This window comes from Corella eumyota, chromosome 1 (genome assembly GCF_963082875.1).
Source record: "Corella eumyota chromosome 1, kaCorEumy4.1, whole genome shotgun sequence".
Classification (NCBI taxonomy): domain Eukaryota; kingdom Metazoa; phylum Chordata; class Ascidiacea; order Phlebobranchia; family Corellidae; genus Corella; species Corella eumyota.
This window is the reverse complement of record NC_137490.1, coordinates 8310148-8331779: the sequence shown is the minus strand read 5'-3', so window position 1 is coordinate 8331779 and position 21632 is coordinate 8310148. Positions and strand designations below refer to the sequence as shown.

At 28.3% G+C, this 21632-nt stretch overlaps 1 protein-coding gene and 1 long non-coding RNA gene across 2 annotated transcripts; both read right to left on the bottom strand.

Annotated features, from left to right (window-relative positions):
* Positions 1-246: 246 nt before the first annotated feature.
* On the bottom strand, positions 247-2561 carry LOC145763616 (uncharacterized). The gene is made up of 5 exons (XR_014288442.1): positions 2404-2561; positions 1868-1924; positions 1269-1410; positions 1013-1127; positions 247-800 (listed from the first exon to the last, which is right to left on the bottom strand). It is a non-coding gene; the product is annotated as an uncharacterized LOC145763616 (long non-coding RNA).
* A 13668-nt stretch (positions 2562-16229) lies between these two features.
* On the bottom strand, positions 16230-21343 carry LOC145760005 (solute carrier family 22 member 4-like). Its single transcript, XM_082573873.1, has 13 exons — positions 21148-21343; positions 20875-20984; positions 20511-20762; positions 20319-20422; positions 20087-20241; positions 19263-19452; positions 19000-19120; positions 18335-18426; positions 17951-18174; positions 17700-17808; positions 17349-17448; positions 16869-17002; positions 16230-16760 (listed from the first exon to the last, which is right to left on the bottom strand). Exons 1-13 carry the CDS (start codon positions 21275-21277, stop codon positions 16661-16663), a joined length of 1821 nt encoding a protein of 606 aa, XP_082429999.1. The 5' UTR covers positions 21278-21343; the 3' UTR covers positions 16230-16660.
* Between the last annotated feature and the right edge of the window lie 289 nt (positions 21344-21632).

Here is a 21632-nt window from a genome sequence, read left to right as displayed (position 1 = left end):
TAATAAAATATGCCCCTTAATTACAGATAGATCCCAGTTAATATAAAAATAATGCTGATAAAGGGCACAGAATTGCAACTGTCTAACTCGACTGGCACAACAATTAAAAACTTTTACAATGTATTAAAAATTAATACACAAGAAAAACAATTAACAGAAACAATACTGGCTTAACACTGACATATCGATATTACTTTTACCAAAAACTAACTAAAGACCATTTATGAATTGTTAGAATGGGGCGAATCGTATTCTAAAATATATGACGTACTAAAAAAATATAATTCCGAAATCATTCCAAGTTACGATACAAAGTAAAAGACAAAAAAGGCGAAACACAAATCACGTGACTAAGAACGCTGGGAAAACAAGAGAATACTTAAAATGACTAGGCGATAAGGCGATACAAAAAGAAACGCACAAAAGCGGCTAATGGTGTCGAACTAAGTGTAAAATTACATTTAAAATAAATGGAAAATATAAATTGGTTTTTCATATAAATGGACTAAACATTTGAACATATTTATAGTAACCTTGTTAAATATGGCACTTACAATAAAAAGTAGCTTAAAGCTAACCCTTTTTTATTTTAACATGCATGTTAAATAAGAAACAAAATATTATCATTTTCATATTTACTTATTAAAACATAAGACCATTGTGTCTCAAATGCAACATGTAAATAGTATTTCAAACATTATTATTTAAGTAGAGCAAAGCATCTACGGGTTCTTACAAATTTTAGGGAGGATTGTTGTAATTGTCACCACATCTCGTGCAAAATTTAATGTTGTTTTGACCTTAAAAATGGTTAAGTACTTTTACTTATTTTTTGTTAGATAAACCTATATCTCTAAAATTGTTATTATAATACAAAATAATGTGACATTTTTTTAAGGTAAGTTAATAAATTTTTTTTTAAATTATTAAGTTGTCAGAGTGTACTGAATAGTTGTGCAAGACTAAAACTGTTAAGCACAGTCATAATTTTATTAGAAATACATATTTTTACCTTTTTTGTATGTTTTTGCTTTGATTTGATACAATATATATATTACATTATTTATTTTGTTTTCTTTATCAAGAGTTGCTTCATTACCAGGCAGTGCTTCTTTATCCAAATTTTTCTATTTAAAAAATTATTTTCAAAAAAATTATTGATTTAACTAATTATTTCAAATTTTTAATACAAATTATGGTGAAAGACAAAAAAAAAAAAAGAAACAAAAACTAAAATTGTTTTAAACCTAAATTCCAAGTTGTCTTACTGTATTTTTTGTTAAAAAAGCCCGGCCCCTTTTCCATATCTTCAAAATTGTTTCAAATCCACTAACAACCATGAGATGTTCTTGAATTTTCTTTTGCTTTTTTTTAGTATAACAATTTTGCCTTGAAAATGTAAATTTAATTCTGAAAAAAAAGTAACAAAGTTTAACTAAAGTATGTAATGGTAAAACTTGATCTGTTAGTAAAATAGAGAACTGAAGAAAGAACCTTAGCAAGAAGAAGCAATTAAAATATAAAAGCTGAAGATTAAAAAAAATCTTTATATGTGGCTGATATTGTTATTTTATAGTCAGGTCTAAGTTAACAAACTGCATATTGGTTACAAAATAACAGACCCGGCATATTGCAAATAACCCTGACCCTAGGGAAAAGTTAAATTAATGCAGCAAGTCATAAAAAAGGGTTAACTCAGCCTTTAGTCCCTCAGCATCCGCACTAACAAAACATCCTAGTGCCTATAAACATACTGAACTCTATATTACAAATTTTAACAAAAAATATCCAGTTAAGAGCCCACTACATAAGTCCTATTTGTTGCTATAGTGATTGTAAGTAGTTTAGGTATGAAATATTTTTTTACCTTGACGAGAGTGACTGTTAACTGTTGTCCTTTTAAACAAACACAAGAAATTCCAATCTAAATATTAAACCATCATTATCTTTTGATATACAAGTTACAAGAAAGATTAGCAATGTTGTTTATTCTTATTTAGGTTGTTTTTGTAACAAAGGGTTTTTGACAAAAAGTTTTGCCAAAAATAAACTACTTATTAAATAGGCTATACATAAAAACCCACTTTTCTTTTGGCAAATTAAATAAATTCTACTGCTTTATTACAGTAGCACCACCGTTAAATAAGGCGTAAAAACACCCGCAAAGCCAAAAACCAATTAATTGGCGGACGAAGCTAATATAGCCTCACCATAGCTTTCTAAGACATTCAATCCCCAAACAAAACCAAACGTTTTTTAACATTCAGACATTGTCGATCAGATTAAAAAGTTTTTAGACTCCTGATAGTTTAAAAAAAATATTTAAAACTATCTGGGAAGCTGTATTAGCGTCGTCCGCCAAGTTTATAAAAATCAAAATGGGCGGAATTTTTATACTCTTACCTTAATCTTCTTTTGTACATATCGCTCTTTCCGCATTCATTATAGTACTACTCGTTTTAACTGGCGGGCGACGTTAATAGAGATCCTTGAAGTCAGCCCTTCAACATTGATGCTAAATTAACAGAAAACGCTTATCCAAAACTAATTTTTGTTCTCGATTTTTAAGCACTCATTCAACTTTTACAACTTGACATTTACAATTTTTTTAAGTTTTCAATACGTTATACAAATTATTAAATCGTCATGTCAATAAAATGATATAATTTTAACATTGTTAGCAGTTATTAATAATGAATAAACATATTAACGTATATAATTACATAGCATAATGACATAATATGAATTATTATTAAAGATAATGTTTAAATTGTAATCATCTAACAAACAAAGCGTTTCTATTACAAAATTTTTGCATGTTTGATTTATTTTTAATGGAAAGCCTAACCCTTGTTTTCTAACCCTAATCAAGCAGAAACCCTAACTCGTTCGATTTTCAGAAAAAATTGCAAGATTTATGAAATCACGATAAATTATCTAAATTTTAAACGACTTCAAATTCAATTTCATAACATTTTATTTAAATAATAGCAACTAAGAACAAAAATGTGAAAAAAAGTCACAGAAAAAAAAATTAACACGTAACTGGTAGATTCAGCTTTTGAACATATACAACTTAAAAACTATCAATACCTTCAGGTTGGCATAAAAGGGAAGTTTACTTTTTAAGTTTTGGTAGTTAATTGGTTCACAATTAACCTTTTTTTGTCGCACACACGCAATAAATAAACCGCTATTTTCTATATAATCTCTTTCTTGATATATATTTTTATGCGGGTTCATCAGCAAGCAACCTTTTCAATTATAATATTTTTGGTTTACATTGTATAGTTTTTAGTTTTGTAATTTATTTATCTTAAAATTAAAACTATTGTAGTTTTCCTTTATAACTTTTGAAAAAATATTTTAAACTTGCAAATAAATTATGGTCAGAAAAATATGTTGTTTAATTTTTAAGTTCTTATTCTCTTAAATCTAAACAATCACAACCATTTTTATTTTTGTTCTTATTTATTATTGCATGTATCGTTCGTTATCTTTTCACTTCATTTCGCTCGTGTGAACTTATGTATTTTCTTACTCTTTAATGTGTTCGATTATCATGTATTATTGTTATGTAATATTTTCTTTTTTGACATCTTATCCCACGACATACTGTTTGCTGCATGTTCACAGTGTATATTGGTTTCGATTTTGATATAATGTAATTTGTTCATTATGAAATGACTTCGTATATTTTGTTGTTTACTTGGTCATTTGGGGCCGGAATGTTAAGTCCAATTATATGAAAAACTAGCAATTTATATTTTACATTAATTTTAAATGAAATATTACATTCAGTTTGACACCATTAGCTGCTTTTGTGCGTTTTTTCTTTTTGTATCGCCTTATCGCCCGGTCATTTCAAGTTTTCTCCTTTTTTTCCAGCGTTCTTAGTCACGTGATTTGTGTTTTGACTATTTTGTCTTTCACTTTGTATCGTAACTTTTTTCGAAATTATTTTTTTAGTACGTCATATATTTTAGATTACGATTTGCCCTGTTCCAACAATTCATAAATTGTCTTTAGTTAGTTTTTGTTAAAAGTATTATCGATTTGTAAGTGTTAAACCAGTATTGTTTTTGTTAATTGTTTTTCTTGTGTACTAGTTTTGAATACATTGTAAAAGTTTTTAATTGTTGTGTCAGTCGAGTTAGACAGTTGCTATTCCATGCCCATTATCAGCATTATTTTTATATTAACTGGGATCTATCTGTGATCAAAGGAGGTATTTTATTATTCGATTAACCTATTGTTGATCACGTGGGGTAAAGTTAAATAAACCCTACGCCAATAAATTATAAATACATTAAATATATAAAATCAAGTATTTTTTAGCTTTGCAATATTTTTTTAGGGTGTTGATGCTGGATAAAAAATTCAAATAGAAAAGACGTTTAAGACAGACCTTTTAAAATAAAAATTTACATACCTGGTTTGTTTTATAAATGCTAACCATAATGAATAAAACTATTAATAAACATTATGCCAATATTCTGGCTCAATATTTAATGTTACGTCATAATCTACTAGAGTGACGTCATTTGGCGTTTTTATAAGAACAAAATTTCTAACTAAGATTGCAGACTAACTAGACTTGATCGGAATGATTAATGTTACCCTATGTTAGATCGTGAAGTCGACCTTCCAACATCAAAGATAAATTATAAAAAAAATAAAACTATATAACAATTATTTAAATATAATTATCAAACAGAAAATTTTAAATTTGTTTTTAAAGTTTTTGTGTCATGATACACATATAAACAAGATTTGAAAGAAAATTATCTATCTTTTGTTTTTATTAAACTTTCAAACGAACTCACCTTTACATCTCTTACTAAATTTTACATTACCTTTGTTATATGGAACTCAATTAATACTTATTGTTTTTTTTGCACTTTTACAGTTTTAAAATTTTGAAGGACTGCTTAATTTATATATTTAGTAACATTTGCAAAACAAAAACTTAAAAAATGAGAACGAAAGTAAAATTTGTTGTCCTTTTTCAGATTTTAGAGAATAGGAACTCAAGAAAACTAAACAAAATATTTTTTGACTATAATTTATTTGCAAGTTTAAAATAAATTTTTAAAAGTTATAGAGAAAAATTACAATAGTTGTAATGTTAAGATAAATAAATTAAAAAACTAAAAACTATACAATGTAAACCAAAAAGAATTACGATTGGAAAAGTTACTTGCTGATGAACCTGTACAAAAATATACATCTAGAAATGTTAAATTATAAACCAATTAACTACCATAAAAATGTAATCTTAAGTTCTATGCCAACCTGAAGGTATTGATAGTTTTTAAGTTGTATAGGTTCAAAGGCTGAATCTACTAGTTACGAATTTTAATTTTTTTTTCTGTGATTTTTATTACATTTTTCTTCTTAGTTGCCTTTAATTAAGTGAAATGTTATAATATTACTTTAAAGTCGTTTAAAACTTAGATTAATTATCGTGATATCATAAATCTTGCAATTTTTTTCGAAAATCGAATGAGTTAGGGTTTCTGTTTGATTAGGGTTAGAAAACAAGGGTTAGGCTTTCCATTAAAAATAAATCAAACATGCAAAAATTTTGATTTATAACTTGTTATAGAAACGCTTTGTTTGTTAGATGATTACAACTAGCTAATAATTTTTTTTTATGTTACTTTGCTATGTAAATACATAAGTTAATATGTTTATTTATTTTTAATAACTGTTAGCAATGTTAAAATTATACCATTTTATTGATATGACGATTTAATAAAGTACGTATTTAAAACTTTAAAAATTTGAAAATGTTAAGTTGTCAAAGTTGTATGAATGCTTTAAAATTGGTAATAAAAATTGGTTTTGGATAAGCGTTTTTTGTTTATTTACCATTACTGTCGAAGGGCTGACTTTACGGAAATCTGTTAGCTTTGTCCGCCAGTTGAAACGAGTAGTACTAATATGAATACGGAAAAGGCGGAATGTATAAAGGAAGATTAGGGTAAGGACAAGGTTATAAAAATTGCGCCCATGTCGCATTTTTTAAACTTTGCAGACGACGCCGATTGATTGGAACTTCTTGTGTTTGTTTAAAAGGACACCAGTTAACAGTCACCCTCGTCGAGGTAATAAATATCTTATCCATATCTTATTCCCATACTTACAACCACTGTAGCAACAAATAAAATTTATTTGATGTGCTCTTAACTGAATATTTTCTGTTAAAATTTGTAATATAGAGTTCAATATGTTTACAAGCACTATGATGTTTTGTTAATGCGGAAGCTGAGGGACTAAAGACTGAGTTAACCCTTTTTTATCACTTGCTACATTATTTTAAATTTTCCCTAGGATCTGGGTTATTTGCAACATGTGGGGTCTGTAATTTTGTAACTAATATGCAGTTTGTTAACCTAGGCATGACTATAAATTAACAATATCAGCCACATATAAAGAATTTTTTTTAATCGTTAGCCTTCATATTTTATTTGCTTCTTCTTGCTAATGTCTTTTTTTCTGTTTTCTGTTTTACTAACAGATCAAGTTTTACCATTACATAATTTATTTAAACTTTGTTACTTTTTTTTAGAATTAGATTTACATTTTCAAGGCAAAATTGTTATACTAAAAAAAAGCCAAAAGAAAATTCAAGAGCATCACATGGTTTTTAGTGGATTTGAAACAATTTTAAATATAAGGAAAAGGGGCCGGGATTTTTAACGGAAAATACAGTAAGACAACTTGGAATTTAGATTGAAAACAATTTTAATTTTTGTTTCTTAATTTTAATTTTTTGTCTTTCACCATAGTTTGTATTAAAAATTTGAAAAATTTAGTTAAATCAATATATTTTTTAACAATTTTTTTTAAATAGAAAAATTTGGATAAAGAAGCACTGCTTGGTAGAGAAGCAACACTTGATAAACAAAACAAAATAAACAACATAATAATAAAAATAATATATTGTATTAAATCAAAGCAAAAAAGTACAAAAAAAGGGTAAAATATGTATTTCTAATAAATAAATTATGACTGCTTAACAGTTTTAGTCTTGCATCACTATTCAGTACACTCTGACAACTTAATAATTCAAAAAAAAAATGTATTAACATATTTTAAAAAAATGTCACATTATTTTGTATAATAATAACAATAATAAAGGTATAGGTTTATTTAACAAAAAATAAGTACTTAACCATTTTTAAGGTCAAAACAACATTAAATTTTGCACGAGATGTGGTGACAATTACAACGATTACCCCCCCCCTCCCAAATTTGTAAGAACTGTTGATGCTTTGCTCTACTTAAATAACATAATAATGTTTGGAATATTATTTACATGTTACATTTGAGACACTTTGGTCTTATGTTTTAATAGGTAAATATGAAATTGATTACAACTAGCTAATAATATTTTTTTATGTTACTTTGCTATGTAAATACATATGTTAATATGTTTATTCATTTTTAATAACTGTTAGCAATGTTAAAATTATACCATTTTATTGATATGACGATTTAATAAATTGCATAATTTAGTAAGTACGTATTTAAAACTTTAAAAATTTGTAAATGTTAAGTTGTCAAAGTTGTATGAATGCTTTAAAATTGGTAACAAAAATTGGTTTTGGATAAGCGTTTTTTGTTTATTTACCATTAATGTCGAAGGGCTGACTTTACGGAAATCTGTTAGCTTTGTCCGCCAGTTGAAACGGGTATTACTAAAATGAATACGGAAAAGGCGGAATGTATAAAGGAAGATTAGGGTAAGGACAAGGTTATAAAAATTGCGCCCATGTCGCATTTTATAAACTTTGCAGACGACGCCGATAGATTGGAACTTCTTGTTTTTGTTTAAAAGGACACCAGTTAACAGTCACCCTCGTCGAGGTAATAAATATCTTATCCATATCTTATTCCCATACTTACAACCACTGTAGCAACAAATAAAATTTATTTGGTGTGCTCTTAACTGGATATTTTCTGTTAAAATTTGTAATATAGAGTTTAATATGTTTACAAGCACTATGATGTTTTGTTAATGCGGAAGCTGAGGGACTAAAGACTGAGTTAACCCTTTTTTATCACTTGCTACATTATTTTAAATTTTCCCTAGGATCTTGGTTATTCGCAACATGTGGGGTCTGTAATTTTGTAACTAATATGCAGTTTGTTAACCTAGGCATGACTATAAATTAACAATATCAGCCACATATAAAGAATTTTTTTTAATCTTTAGCCTTCATATTTTATTTGCTTCTTCTTGCTAATGTCTTTTATTCTGTTCTCTGTTTTACTAACAGATCAAGTTTTACCATTACATAATTTATTTAAACTTTGTTACTTTTTTTTAGAATTAGATTTACATTTTCAAGGCAAAATTGTTATACTAAAAATAAGCCAAAAGAAAATTCAAGAGCATCACATGGTTTTTAGTGGATTTGAAACAATTTTAAATATAAGGAAAAGGGGCCGGGATTTTTAACGGAAAATACAGTAAGACAACTTGGAATTTAGATTGAAAACAATTTTAATTTTTGTTTCTTAATTTTAATTTTTTGTCTTTCACCATAGTTTGTATTAAAAATTTGAAATATTTAGTTAAATCAATATATTTTTTAACAATTTTTTTTTAATAGAAAAATTTGGATAAAGAAGCACTGATTGGTAGAGAAGCAACTCTTGATAAACAAAACAAAATAAACAACATAATAATAAAAATAATATCTTGTATCAAATTAAAGCAAAAGCGTACAAAAAAGGGTAAAATATGTATTTCTAACAAATAAATTATGACTGCTTAACAGTTTTAGTCTTGCATCACTATTCAGTACACTCTGACAACTTAATAATTCAAAAAAAAAATGTATTAACATATTTTAAAAAAATGTCACATTATTTTGTATAATAATAACAATTTTAAAGGTATAGGTTTATTTAACAAAAAAGAAGTACTTAACCATTTTTAAGGTCAAAACAACATTAAATTTTGCACGAGATGTGGTGACAATTACAACGATTCCCCCCCTCCCAAATTTGTAAGAACTGTCGATGCTTTGTTTTACTTAAATAACATAATAATGTTTTGAATACTATTTACATGTTGCATTTGAGACACTTTGGTCTTATGTTTTAATAGGTAAATATGTAATTGATAATATTTTGTTTCTTATTTAACATGCACTTTAAAATAAAATTGGGGTAGTTTTAAACTATCTTTTATTGTAAGTGCCATATTTAACATGGTTACTATAAATATGTCCACAAGGTAAGTCAATTCATATAAAAAACAATTTATATTTTTCATTAATTTTAAATGCAATTTTACACTTAGTTGGACACCATTAGCTGCTTTTGCGCGTTTCTTTTTGTATGCCTTGTCATTTCAAGCTTGCTTCTTTTTTCCCAGCGTTCTTAGTCACGTGATTTGTGTTACGCCTTTTTTGTCTTTTACTTTGTATCGTAACTTGGAATGATTTCGGATTTATATATTTTTAGTACGTCATATATTTAGAATACGATTCGCCCTGTTTTAACAATTCATAAATGGTCTTTAGTTAGTTTTTGTTAAAAGTATTATCAATTTATAAGTTTTAAGCCAGTGTTGGTTTTATTAATTGTTTTTATTGTTTTTGTGTACTATTTTTAAATACATTGTAAAAGTTTTCAATTGTTGTGTCAGTCGAGTTAGACAGTTGCAATTCTGTGCCCATTATCGGCATTATTTTTATATTAACTGGGATCTATCTGTAATCAATGGGCGTATTTTATTCTCCGATCAACCTAGTGTTGGTCACGAGAGGTAAGGTTAGATAAACCCTACATTTCGATTTATGAATTGTATGACACCATTTTATGCCTTCTAATTCGGCTTTGACTTCAGGAACTTTGGACTGAGCCCCGGAAACTTTTTTTTCCAGCTCAATTTGCGCACCTATGCTTTTAAAGGCTGCAGTGCGCTTTTTCGCGAGCCTTAGCTACCGCCTCACAAGCCTTGACTTCAGCTTTGCGGACTTCTTTGTCTGCATCTTCTTCTTCTTGTTGCTTTTGTATTTCAAGCTGACGTAAACTCAATTCAGCTTCCTTTTGTATTTATTTGGCTTAAACATTGAGCGCCTCAACGCTACCTCTATTTCTTTGCGAGAAAATAAATTGGCGGGACCCAGATACTGAAAGGGCTCCTTGTATTGGTAGAAAAGAGGTAACAAATCAAGAACGAAAACTTTTAAACCTTTCGTTTATTGCCGTATATCGGCTTTTAACTTCATAACTTTTAGCCTGTGCCTTTGACTTTTTATCTTCTGCTTGAACAGCCAAAAATTCGTTGCACGCCGCTAAACATTTATCGTAGGCGGTGTCAAAAACTGCTTCGCATCCAGTGACCAGTCTTGCCTCCTTTTGTGCATTTATTTCTTTGAGGAGCTGGTTCTCAATTCGAGTAAAACTTGCCAAAGCAATTTTCCGGGCAGACTTTAGATCGACACTTGGTTCATTAACGGACTTCGATGTCGAGCTTGACCCCTGGTACTTCTTTTGAAATTATATATCCCAATTTATAAATCCAAACTTAACCTAACGTCAAACAATATACAAATCTAACTAACTATACTGCTATATCCAAATGTCATACAATTCATAAATCAAAATGTAGGGTTTATCTAACCTTACCCCTCGTGACCACCACTAGGTTGATCGGATAATAAAATATGTCCCTTAATTACAGATAGATCCCAGTTAATATAAAAATAATGCTAATAAAGGGCACAGAATTGCAACTGTCTAACTCGACTGACACAACAATTGAAAACTTTTACAATGTATTAAAAATAAATACACAAGAAAAATAATTAACAGAAACAATACTGGCTTAACACTTACATATCGATATTACTTTTACCAAAAACTAACTAAAGACCATTTATGAATTGTTAGAATGGGGCGAATCGAATTCTAAAATATATGACGTACTAAAAAAATATAATTTCGAAATCATTCCAAGTTACGATACAAAGTAAAAGACAAAAAAGGCGAAACACAAATCACGTAACGCTGGGAAAACAGGAGAAAACTTGAAATGACTAGGCAATAAGGCGATACAAAAAGAAACGCACAAAAGCGGCTAATGGTGTCGAACTAAGTGTAAAATTACATTTAAAATAAATGGAAAATATAAATTGGTAAATGGACTTAACATTTGAACATATTTATAGTAACCTTGTTAAATATGGCACTTACAATAAAAAGTAGCTTAAAGCTAACCCTTTTTTATTTTAACATGCATGTTAAATAAGAAACAAAATATTATCATTTTCATATTTACTTATTAAAACATAAGACCATTGTGTCTCAAATGCAACATGTAAATAGTATTTCAAACATTATTATTTAAGTAGAGCAAAGCATCTACAGTTCTTACAAATTTTAGGGGGGATTGTTGTAATTGTCACCACATCTCGTGCAAAATTTAATGTTGTTTTGACCTTAAAAATGGTTAAGTACTTTTACTTATTTTTTGTTAGATAAACCTATATCTCTAAAATTGTTATTATAATACAAAATAATGTGACATTTTTTTAAGATGTGTTATTAAATTTTTTTTTAAATTATTAGGTTGTCAGAGTGTACTGAATAGTTGTGCAAGACTAAAACTGTTAAGCACAGTCATAATTTTATTAGAAATACATATTTTTACCTTTTTTGTATGTTTTTGCTTTGATTTGATACAATATATATATTACGTTGTTTATTTGTTTTCTTTATCAAGAGTTGCTTCACTACCAGGCAGTGCTTCTTTATCCAAATTTTTGTATTTAAAAATAATTGTCAAAAAAATTATTGATTTAACTAATTATTTCAAATTTTTTTAAAAAAGCCTTGCCCATTTTCCTTATCTTTAAAATTATTTCAAATCCACTAAATATCATGAGATGTTCTTGAATTTTGTTTTGCTATTTTTCAGTATAACAATTTTGCCTTGAAAATGTAAATTTAATTCTGAAAAAAAGTAACAAAGTTTAACTAAAGTATATATGTAATGGTAAAACTTGATCTGTTAGTAAAATAGAGAACTGAAGAAAAAACCTTAGCAAGAAGAAGCAATTAAAATATAAAAGCTGAAGATTAAAAAAAATCTTTATATGTGGCTGATATTGTTAATTGGTTACAAAATAACAGACCCCGCAAATTGCAAATAACCCTGACCCTAGGGAAAAGTTAAATTAATGCAGCAAGTCATAAAAAATGGTTAACTCAGCCTTTCCTCCCCCAGCCTCCGCATTAACAAAACATCCTAGTGTCTATAAACATATTGAACTCTATATTACAAATTTTAACAAAAAATATCCAGTTAAGAGCACACTAAATAAATCTTGATTGTTGCTATAGTAGTTGTAAGTAGTTTAGGGATGAAATATTTTTTTACCTTGACGAGGGTTACTATTAACTGTTGTCCTTTTAAACAAACACAAGAAATTCCAATCTAAATATTAAACCATCATTATGTTTTAATATATAAGTTACTAGGAAGGTTAGCAATGTTGAATCTTTAATCTTATTTAGGTTGTTTTTGTAACAAAGGGTTTTTGACAAAAAGTTTTGCCAAAAATAAACTACTTATTAAATAGGCTATACATAAAAACCCACTTTTCTTTTGGCAAATTAAATAAATTCTACTGCTTTATTACAATAGCACCACCGTTAAATAAGGCGTAAAAACACCCGCAAAACCAAAAACCAATTAATTGGCGGACGAAGCTAATATAGCCTCACCATAGCTTTCTTAGACATTCAATCCCCAAACAAAACCAAACGTTTTTTAACATTCAGACATTGTCGATCAGATTAAAAAGTTTTTAGACTCCTGATAGTTTAAAAAAAATATTTAAAACTATCTGGGAAGCTGTATTAGCGTCGTCCGCCAAGTTTATAAAAATCAAAATGGGCAGAATTTTTATACTCTTACCTTAATCTTCTTTTGTACATTCCGCTCTTTCCGCATTCATTATAGTACTACTCGTTTTAACTGGCGGACGACGTTAGTAGAGATCTTTGAAGTCAGCCCTTCGACATTGATTGTAAATTAGCAGAAAACGCTTATCCAAAATTAATTTTTGTTCTTGATTTTTAAGCACTCATTCAACTTTTACAACTTGACATTTACAATTTTTAAAATTTTTAATACGTACTTACTAAACTATACAAATTATTAAATCGTCATTTCAATAAAATGATATAATTTTAACATTGTTAGAAGTTATTAATAATGAATAAACATATTAACGTATATAATTACATAGCATAATGACATAATATGAATTATTATTAAAGATAATGTTTAAATTGTAATCATCTAACAAACAAAGCGTTTCTATTACAAAATTTTTGCATGTTTGATTTATTTTTAATGGAAACCCTAACCCTTGTTTTCTAACCCTAATCAAGCAGAAACCCTAACTCGTTCGATTTTCAGAAAAAATTGCAAGATTTATGAAATCACGATAAATTATCTAAATTTTAAACGACTTCAAATTTAATTTTATAACATTTTATTTAAATAATAGCAACTAAGAACAAAAATGTGAAAAAGAAGTCACATAAAAAAAAATTAACACGTAACTGGAGATTCAGCCTTTGAACATAAACAACTTAAAAACTATCAATACCTTCAGGTTTGCATAGAAGGGAAGTTTACTTTTTAAGTTTTGGTAGTTAGTTGGTTCACAATTAACCTTTTTTTGTCGCACACACGCAATAAATAAACCTCTATTTTCTATATAATCTTTTTCTAGATATATATTTTTGTACGGGTTCATCAGCAAGCAACCTTTTCAATTATAAATTTTTTGGTTTACATTGTATAGTTTTTAGTTTTGTAATTTATTTATCTTAAAATTAGAACTATTGTAATTTTCCTTTATAACTTTTAAAAAAATATTTTAAACTCGCAAATAAATTATGGTCAGAAAAATATTTGTTTAATTTTTAAGTTCCTATTCTCTTAAATCTAAACAAGCACAACACTTTTTATTTTTGTTCTCATTTATTATTGCATGTATCGTTCGTTATCTTTTCACTTCATTTCGCTCGTGTGAACTTATATATTTTCTTACTCTTTGATGTGTTCGATTATCATGAATTTTTGTTATGTAATATTTTCTTTTTTAACATCTTATCCCACGACATACTGTTTGCTGCATGTTCACAGTGTATATGGGTTTCGATTTCATTTATGAAAATTTCATTATTAAATGACTTCATTGTGAAATGACTTCGTATATTTTGTTGTTTACTTGGTCATTTGGGGCCGGAATGTTAAGTCCAATTATAAGAAAAACTAGCAATTTATATTTTCCATTAATTTTAAATGTAATTTTACACTCAGTTCGACACCATTAGCTGCTTTTGTGCGTTTCTTTTTGTATCGCCTTATCGCCTGGACATTTCAAGTTTTCTCCTTTTTATCCAGCATTCTTAGTCACGTGATTTGTGTTTCGCCTTTTTTGTCTTTCACTTTGTATCGTAACATGAAATGATTTCGAAATTATTTTTTTTAGTACGTCATATATTTTAAATTACGATTCGCCCTGTTCCAACAATTCATAAATGCTCTTTAGTTAGTTTTAAAAATTAAATAAACCCTACACTAATAAATTATTAATACATTAAATATATAAAATCAAGTATTTTTTAGCCTTGCAATATTTTTTTAAGGTGTTGATGCTGGATAAAAAATTCAAGTAGAAAAGACGTTTTAGACAGACCTTTTAAAATAAAAATTTACATACCTGGTTTGTTTTATAGATGCTAACCATAATGAATAAAACTATCAATAAGCATATTATGCAAATATTCTGGCTCCATATTCAATGTTACGTCATAATCTACTAGAGTGACGTCATTTGGCGTTTTTATAAGAACAAAATTTCTAACTAAGATTGCAGACTAACTAGACTTGATCGGAGTGATTAATGTTACCCTATGTTAGATCGTGAAGTCGACCTTCCAACATCAAAGATAAATTATAAAATAAATAAAACTATATAACAATTATTTAAGTATAATTAACAAACAGAAAATTTTAAATTTGTTTTTAAAGTTTTTTTATCTCTTACTAAATTTTACATTACCTTTATTATATGGAACTCAATTAATACTTATTGTTTTTTGTTTGACTTTTACAGTTTCAAAATTTTGAAGGATTGCTAAATTTATATATTTAGTAACATTTGCACAACAAAAACTTAAAATATGAGAACAAAAGTAAAAATTGTTGTCCTTTTTCAGATTTTAGAGAATAGGAACTTAAAAAAACTAAACTAAATATTTTTTCTGACTATAATTTATTTGCAAGTTTAAAATAAATTTTTAAAAGTTATAGAGGAAAATTACAATAGTTCTAATGTTAACATAAATAAATTACAAAACTAAAAACTATACAATGTAAACCAAAAAAAATTAGAATTGAAAAGGTTACTTGCTGATGCCCTGTACAAAATTATACATTTATAAATGTTCAATTATAAACCAATTAACTACCATAAACTTAAAAAGTAATATTAAGTTATATGCCAACCTGAAGGTATTGATAGTTTTTAAGTTGTATAGGTTTAATTTACATTTTTGTTTTTAGTTGCCTTTAATTTAGTGAAATGTTATAATATTACTTTAAAGTCGTTTAAAACTTAGATTAATTATCGTGATATCATAAATCTTGCAATTATTTTCGAAAATCGAATGAGTTAGGGTTTCATTTTGATTAGGGTTAGAAAACAAGGGTTAGGCTTTCCATTAAAAATAAATCAAACATGCAACAATTTTGATTTATAAATTGTTATAGAAACGCTTTGTTTGTTAAATGATTACAATTTAAACACTAGATTTATTTGATAAATAAAAAATGGTTCGAAATTATTTGATTATTTTTAAAATTAATATTTTTGGGAATAAATTTATGCATAAACATTATTTAATTAAAAATATTAACTAAACTAATTAAACAAATATTACGTATACCTTTTTTTATTTATTAGACTAAAAATTAAAGTTATTTTATTATTCTGCGCTTTAATAACAATTCCTAATTTTTATTAAATAAACAAGCTATTTAATATGATAAACGTACAAATATTTTTAACTTGTTTTTATTTAACTTATATCATGATATACAATTGACTTAAATTTGAAAACCTAAATACAATCTTTAAATTCCAATAAATAAACATCTATTAATTAGTAACTAGTGATAATTCAATTTTGAAAATAGGAGGATCAGAAAATTTTATTATGACAAACAACATACTAAAATTTCAAAACTTTTAAAATCTAAGATTTCGAACAATAATAAAGACATCTCATACATTAAAAATATATATATTATTATACTAAATTGTTTAGGTAAAGTGGGTCTTATATTTTTGAATAGTTAGTAACTGTTCTAACTATGATCACGAAAAGGGAAGTAAAATATATATGTTAAAAAAGCAATAGTAAGCAACGTATGGCCACAAACACGAACAAATAAGCGCCTTTCTCCTTGTAATAAAGTTAATTTTAGACTTGTTTTGACTGTGTCGAGATATGCATATATTAACACCTATCAGTCAGTGTTTGCTCGGTTTACAACTTTGTTTTACATGCAATGATTTCGGGTTATATCATAAAGAACTTTAATGACTGTTCAAAGTTCATGTATAGATGATGAAGTATCGGCTGTCATTAAAGAACTTGCTGCCGATATGGCGCCAACTTTTGACGGTTCTTCTGGGTTGTTGTTTATTCTAAACCGATGTAAATAAATGATTAATCTACATAAGCATAATTGAACTTTAAGGTATACAAATTATTAAAAAATATTAACAGATGTTAATTGCAATTTATTGACTTACAATAAAACCTTTTTGTTGTGAGTTTTGTAAAATTGTTCTGCGTCTTCCAATGTCGCTAACATACAACAATCTTTAGTCTCAGGCAGCCTGCTTGCAATTAAACTAGAACCAAATGCCATAAGACCCAACAGAACCTTTAAAAAACAAATAAGAAAATGTCAGTCATGACTTGCAAAATCATCCTATATTACATAACTTATAAATCGGTCCTAACATATTATCTTCATTATAAATTTTAAATAAGTCCGAAAGTTATTCAGAGTCAATTAAAGCTTATGTTTATACGGCATGTGCACTGAAACATAAATTATAACTAGTTTTAAAAACACACAATGGCTTGTTGCAAACGCCTTATGTTGAAAAACTGTTACTCTATGTTTAAATCGCGCATTCGACTTTCCCACATCGAGGATAAAGATATATACGGAAAAAAATATATATATTATTAAAGTTCAATGCAATTCAATCTCGGCAACTTACCGGTAATAACCACGTCATGTAGAGTTGCAGTTGTAACAAAAATGGACTTAAAATGCTGGCCGCCCTACCCCCAACCGAAGATACACCGACCGCTGTATTTCTACAAATTCAGATTTTTTAAATAGGTAAATCAATTTAAAAAAAAAATTATAAAAGTTAACGAAAAGAATATCCTGTGTGTAGTCCCTTGAAATGGTAAATAGTAAACAACGACAAAATATATTCTAAGAAACATGGAGTTATATTGTACTTGTTATATATCAGCGACAATCAATTCTGCTCCTAATTACCTTATTTCCTATTTAACTTTCGACTAGGTTAACACAAAAGTAAACAAACTTTAAAAAATACCTTATGTGCGTTGGAAAAAGTTCGGCAGTGTACAAAAACATGAGGTTAAATGATCCGCTTATAGCAAACTTTGCAACCAGCAACAATCCCACCTCAGCAAAGCCAAGTCCTAATAAGAAATAATTTTTTATACCAGGCTTTTCAATGACAATTCATTTATTGTAAAATATATGCAGAAAAATAACATTAGCCCATCTTAAATATTTAAATGTGGGATAGTATATACCTTAATACAAGGACGATTAACTTACGCTTAGTATTGTATCCAACCGCCAATTTTAAAACTTCGACCAACAAAATGAGAGATCCAGCAACAATTAATGACGTCATAACTGTGCGCCGTCTCCCGAATTTATTAATAACAGGTACGACTAACAGACAGGCAACGAATTCAACCAAACCACTTAAAGCTTGGTTTAAGAACGGATTACCGGACCAACCACCCACGTTAAATGACAGGCAGAAGAAAATTAAACTAGAAAAACAAAATTTGTCAGATGTTGAATAAAATCGTTGAGCCGGGATTTAAGTTAATAAGAAACAACTGATACAATTACATAACGACAATACTGAAAGAAGTTGGAAAAAAAGCATTTATTTTTTTTGTTTGATTTTAAGTTTTAGGGCAACTTTACCTATTTGTAAACCACAATGAAGTAACTTGTATTAAAAGAATCAAAACACGCGGTCGCTGAAACAAATCCAACGGCGAATAAGTAGTGTGCACCTAAAACATGCTTGCATATTAAACCTCAATTTAAATAAAGAGATTAAGAAAACTTTTATAAACCTAGGCCGCTAATTACATAAAATGCACCGGACAATTTTGTTGCAAAACTTAAATCAAAAGTAACGAAATTTGGTCACAGTTAATCATGTTTCCGCCAAATTAGATGTGTGTTGTTGGCTGGGTTGTAAACTGTTTGTTTAAGCTGGAATGAAGTCTATTTGTCAGTAAAATTGCATTGTATTTAATTAAAAATTTTTAATGTCATGTTATAATCGCGGATGACATAATAAATTCTAATTAAATCAAAAAGGCATTCTAGTACAAGGTAAATATTCTTGAATTTAAGGTGACTTTTTAAATATTATTTATTACAAAAGTGTTTAGAATGTAATTTCCTGTATGCAGTATCGCTAATTCATATAGGACATTACTTCATTAAGCCATAAAGATGTTTTTATTAAGTCATAAAGGTTGTGTCCCGTGCAACGACGTGACTTATAATTCTTTATACTATATAAGCATTAGTTTACAGTTAATTTTAACAATATTAGAGGAATTGTAAAATCGTACTTCATTCGAATAAATTTCGGCTTCTTTCCAGATATTTTCGTTCAATTTTCGTCCGTTTCGACGAGCCATTATACGACATATTTTCTTGGCCTTAGCAAACTTGCCCTGGGCTAGTAACAGTCTAAAGAAATACAAAACATAAGATTAGCCAAATAAACGTTAAAACTATGTGATATATCATCAGGTCTTCACCAGACTTGTTAATCAGTTACATACACAGCAAAGCCAAAGCCAAATATATTTTATTAAATATAAAGTAATACCTTGGGGATTCTGGAACGAACGGAGCTATAAGTATAAAAGGAACAAACGTTAGACCCAATGCAATCTGCAGGGACCTCCAATGCCGAAAAATATAAGCTAATATTGATAAGAACATGTAACCAAGTCCAGAAAAAACGCCGATCTGTAGGCCAACCCATGTTCTGTATTTAACCCCAACAATTTCTACAACTAATAAAACCAATAGAATATGTTATGTACATTTTAATTTTTTGTTTAAATTTTTTCTACGTCATTGCTATATAATGTTTCCCAACCAAATGGTGTGGGATAAGTAATCTAGGCTTGGGCTATTTTTAGCAGTGAAAGGGTAAAAAATGATACGTCAGGTGAATATAGAATTTCTAATTATCGAACAAACTTGTTTAACCTTCAAAGAAATAATATTTGTTTGGGTTTACACCAGGCTATTTAAATATATACCTTCAATGTTATTTAGGTTTAGTTGTAAAACTATTGTAAATTTCAAAACTATAATTACGACAAGGCTTTAAATATTCTGACGTAATTAGTTTAAATCGTCGATAGATAACAACACACTTGGCAAATTAGAAAGCGTTTGTACTTAGTATTAATTATTCAAATATTTATGATTTGTTAACGTTGTTAGTCGGCTAAAGGGTGTCGGGCAAGGCTTTTTATGAATTATGCACAAATGTAAACCACTTAACTCGGCCACTTAACAACAACAAAATAAATCATGATATTGTCAGGGACAACATTTTGCCTAAATCTGGCCACTTAAAGTACTTTGAATGCTGTTTTTTTTAACTCGACCAAGTTCTATACAGAAAAGGTTACTTACTGTAAACAACCATTGCTATTTGTGTTGCGGTTGCGGAAGCTCCTAAAATGCATCTTAGAACAGCAAATGTTGTAAAGTTTGGGCTGAATGCGCAGCCTATTGCAACTAATACGTTTATTACAGTGGTGCAAAACATGGTGGGAACTCGGCCGTATCTAATACAAAATACACCTTTAAATTAAAGAACTTGGTAAAATTAACAAACGCGTAAATTACGCAAACGCATGTTTACTTGTCTGCAATGCTGCCTCCAAAAAGCGAACCCAGCAGCATTCCAAAACAGAATAAAGCTGTTGACAAAGAACTTAAGCTCCTTCGTTCACAAACTAAATCCCACTAAAGAAATTCAATAATTGTTTTTAGGAGCACCCTAGTTATTACTGACATTTTGCTTTTGGCGTTGTGTACTTAAGTTTTAGGTTACCTCAGTCGAGATTGTTTCTGTAAAAAACTCCCTCGTATACATCCAGCCATCGTTGCATCCGACAACTTCGTTTGTATTGGCGTTTAATGAATACATCTGAGATTGTGGTGACGTCACATTAACATTTGATGACGTCAAATTTACATTTAGTGATATCATATTGGTGTTTGTTGTTTTGCAGGCATCATTGGAAGTGCAATTGTCTGATATCGGAGCAAGTTGTACTGCAAAACTAGAGCATGAACTATATACCTTAATTCAGAAATGTTTCTCATTTTAAGATTTTATTCTATACTTCAAATTTACTTTAAATTTGTACAAGTGCCCATTTAGCGTTTACATTACAAAATTCACATATTAAAACCTGTTTTTCATTGTCCCATGGCAGGAATATTTTCTGCACCGATTCCTCAGTCAAGTTGTGGCCAGAACCGTCTACATTTTTGATAACACATCTATTTGGTTCTTCGTAGGCTAAAATAAATGAATAAATGTAGAATTTCGTTACAAATTTAAACGCAAACATGTGTTTGCAAGTGTTAAACCTAAATTTATATATATATATATATATAAATCTATTGTCAAAAACACGTAACTGTACTGTTTTACTCTCGTGATTTAAATGGCAAATCCTTACCTAAAAAAACTACTGCGGAAAGGTTACTACCAATTGGAATCATGGACCATATTGCAGCAATGATTAAAAACACCTGGTATCTGCCGAAATGTCCTATTTCCCTTAACACTACATCGAAATCGTACATCATATTGTCGCTACGTCGAGGCAGTGAATGGAGGTAACAATATTTAAGTGGCTAACATATTGAATCTACTATTAGGTCTAAATTAAAATATCTAGTTAAGAATAAGTAAGAATCCTGAATATGGCTTTAATATACTATCCTGTAAAATTAATAAAAGTATATGTTCGAAATTCTAAATTATAAATCATAAAAAAAATACAACTTTAACTTTTGGCGCTTGTATGGTATCTTGTTTAGGGGAATGACATAGCGGAAATAATTCAAACAATAGACACTATACCTACAGTCTTCTTATCTAGTAGTTTACCAATTTGATATATAACACATAACTAACAGATGAGTAATAGTTTTGTTGATA

Bases quoted from the DNA above. Each gene is read 5' to 3' on its own strand.
- LOC145760005 (XM_082573873.1), bottom strand. From the start codon at position 21,277: ATGATGTACGATTTCGATGTAGTGTTAAGGGAAATAGGACATTTCGGC. The intron at 20,242-20,318 runs GTAAACATGCGT...ATTTTGTATTAG, and splicing joins GGAGGCAGCATTGCAGACAA to ATACGGCCGAGTTCCCACCA. The intron at 17,449-17,699 runs GTATTTTTTAAA...CTGAATTTGTAG, and splicing joins CTTTTTCCAACGCACATAAG to AAATACAGCGGTCGGTGTAT.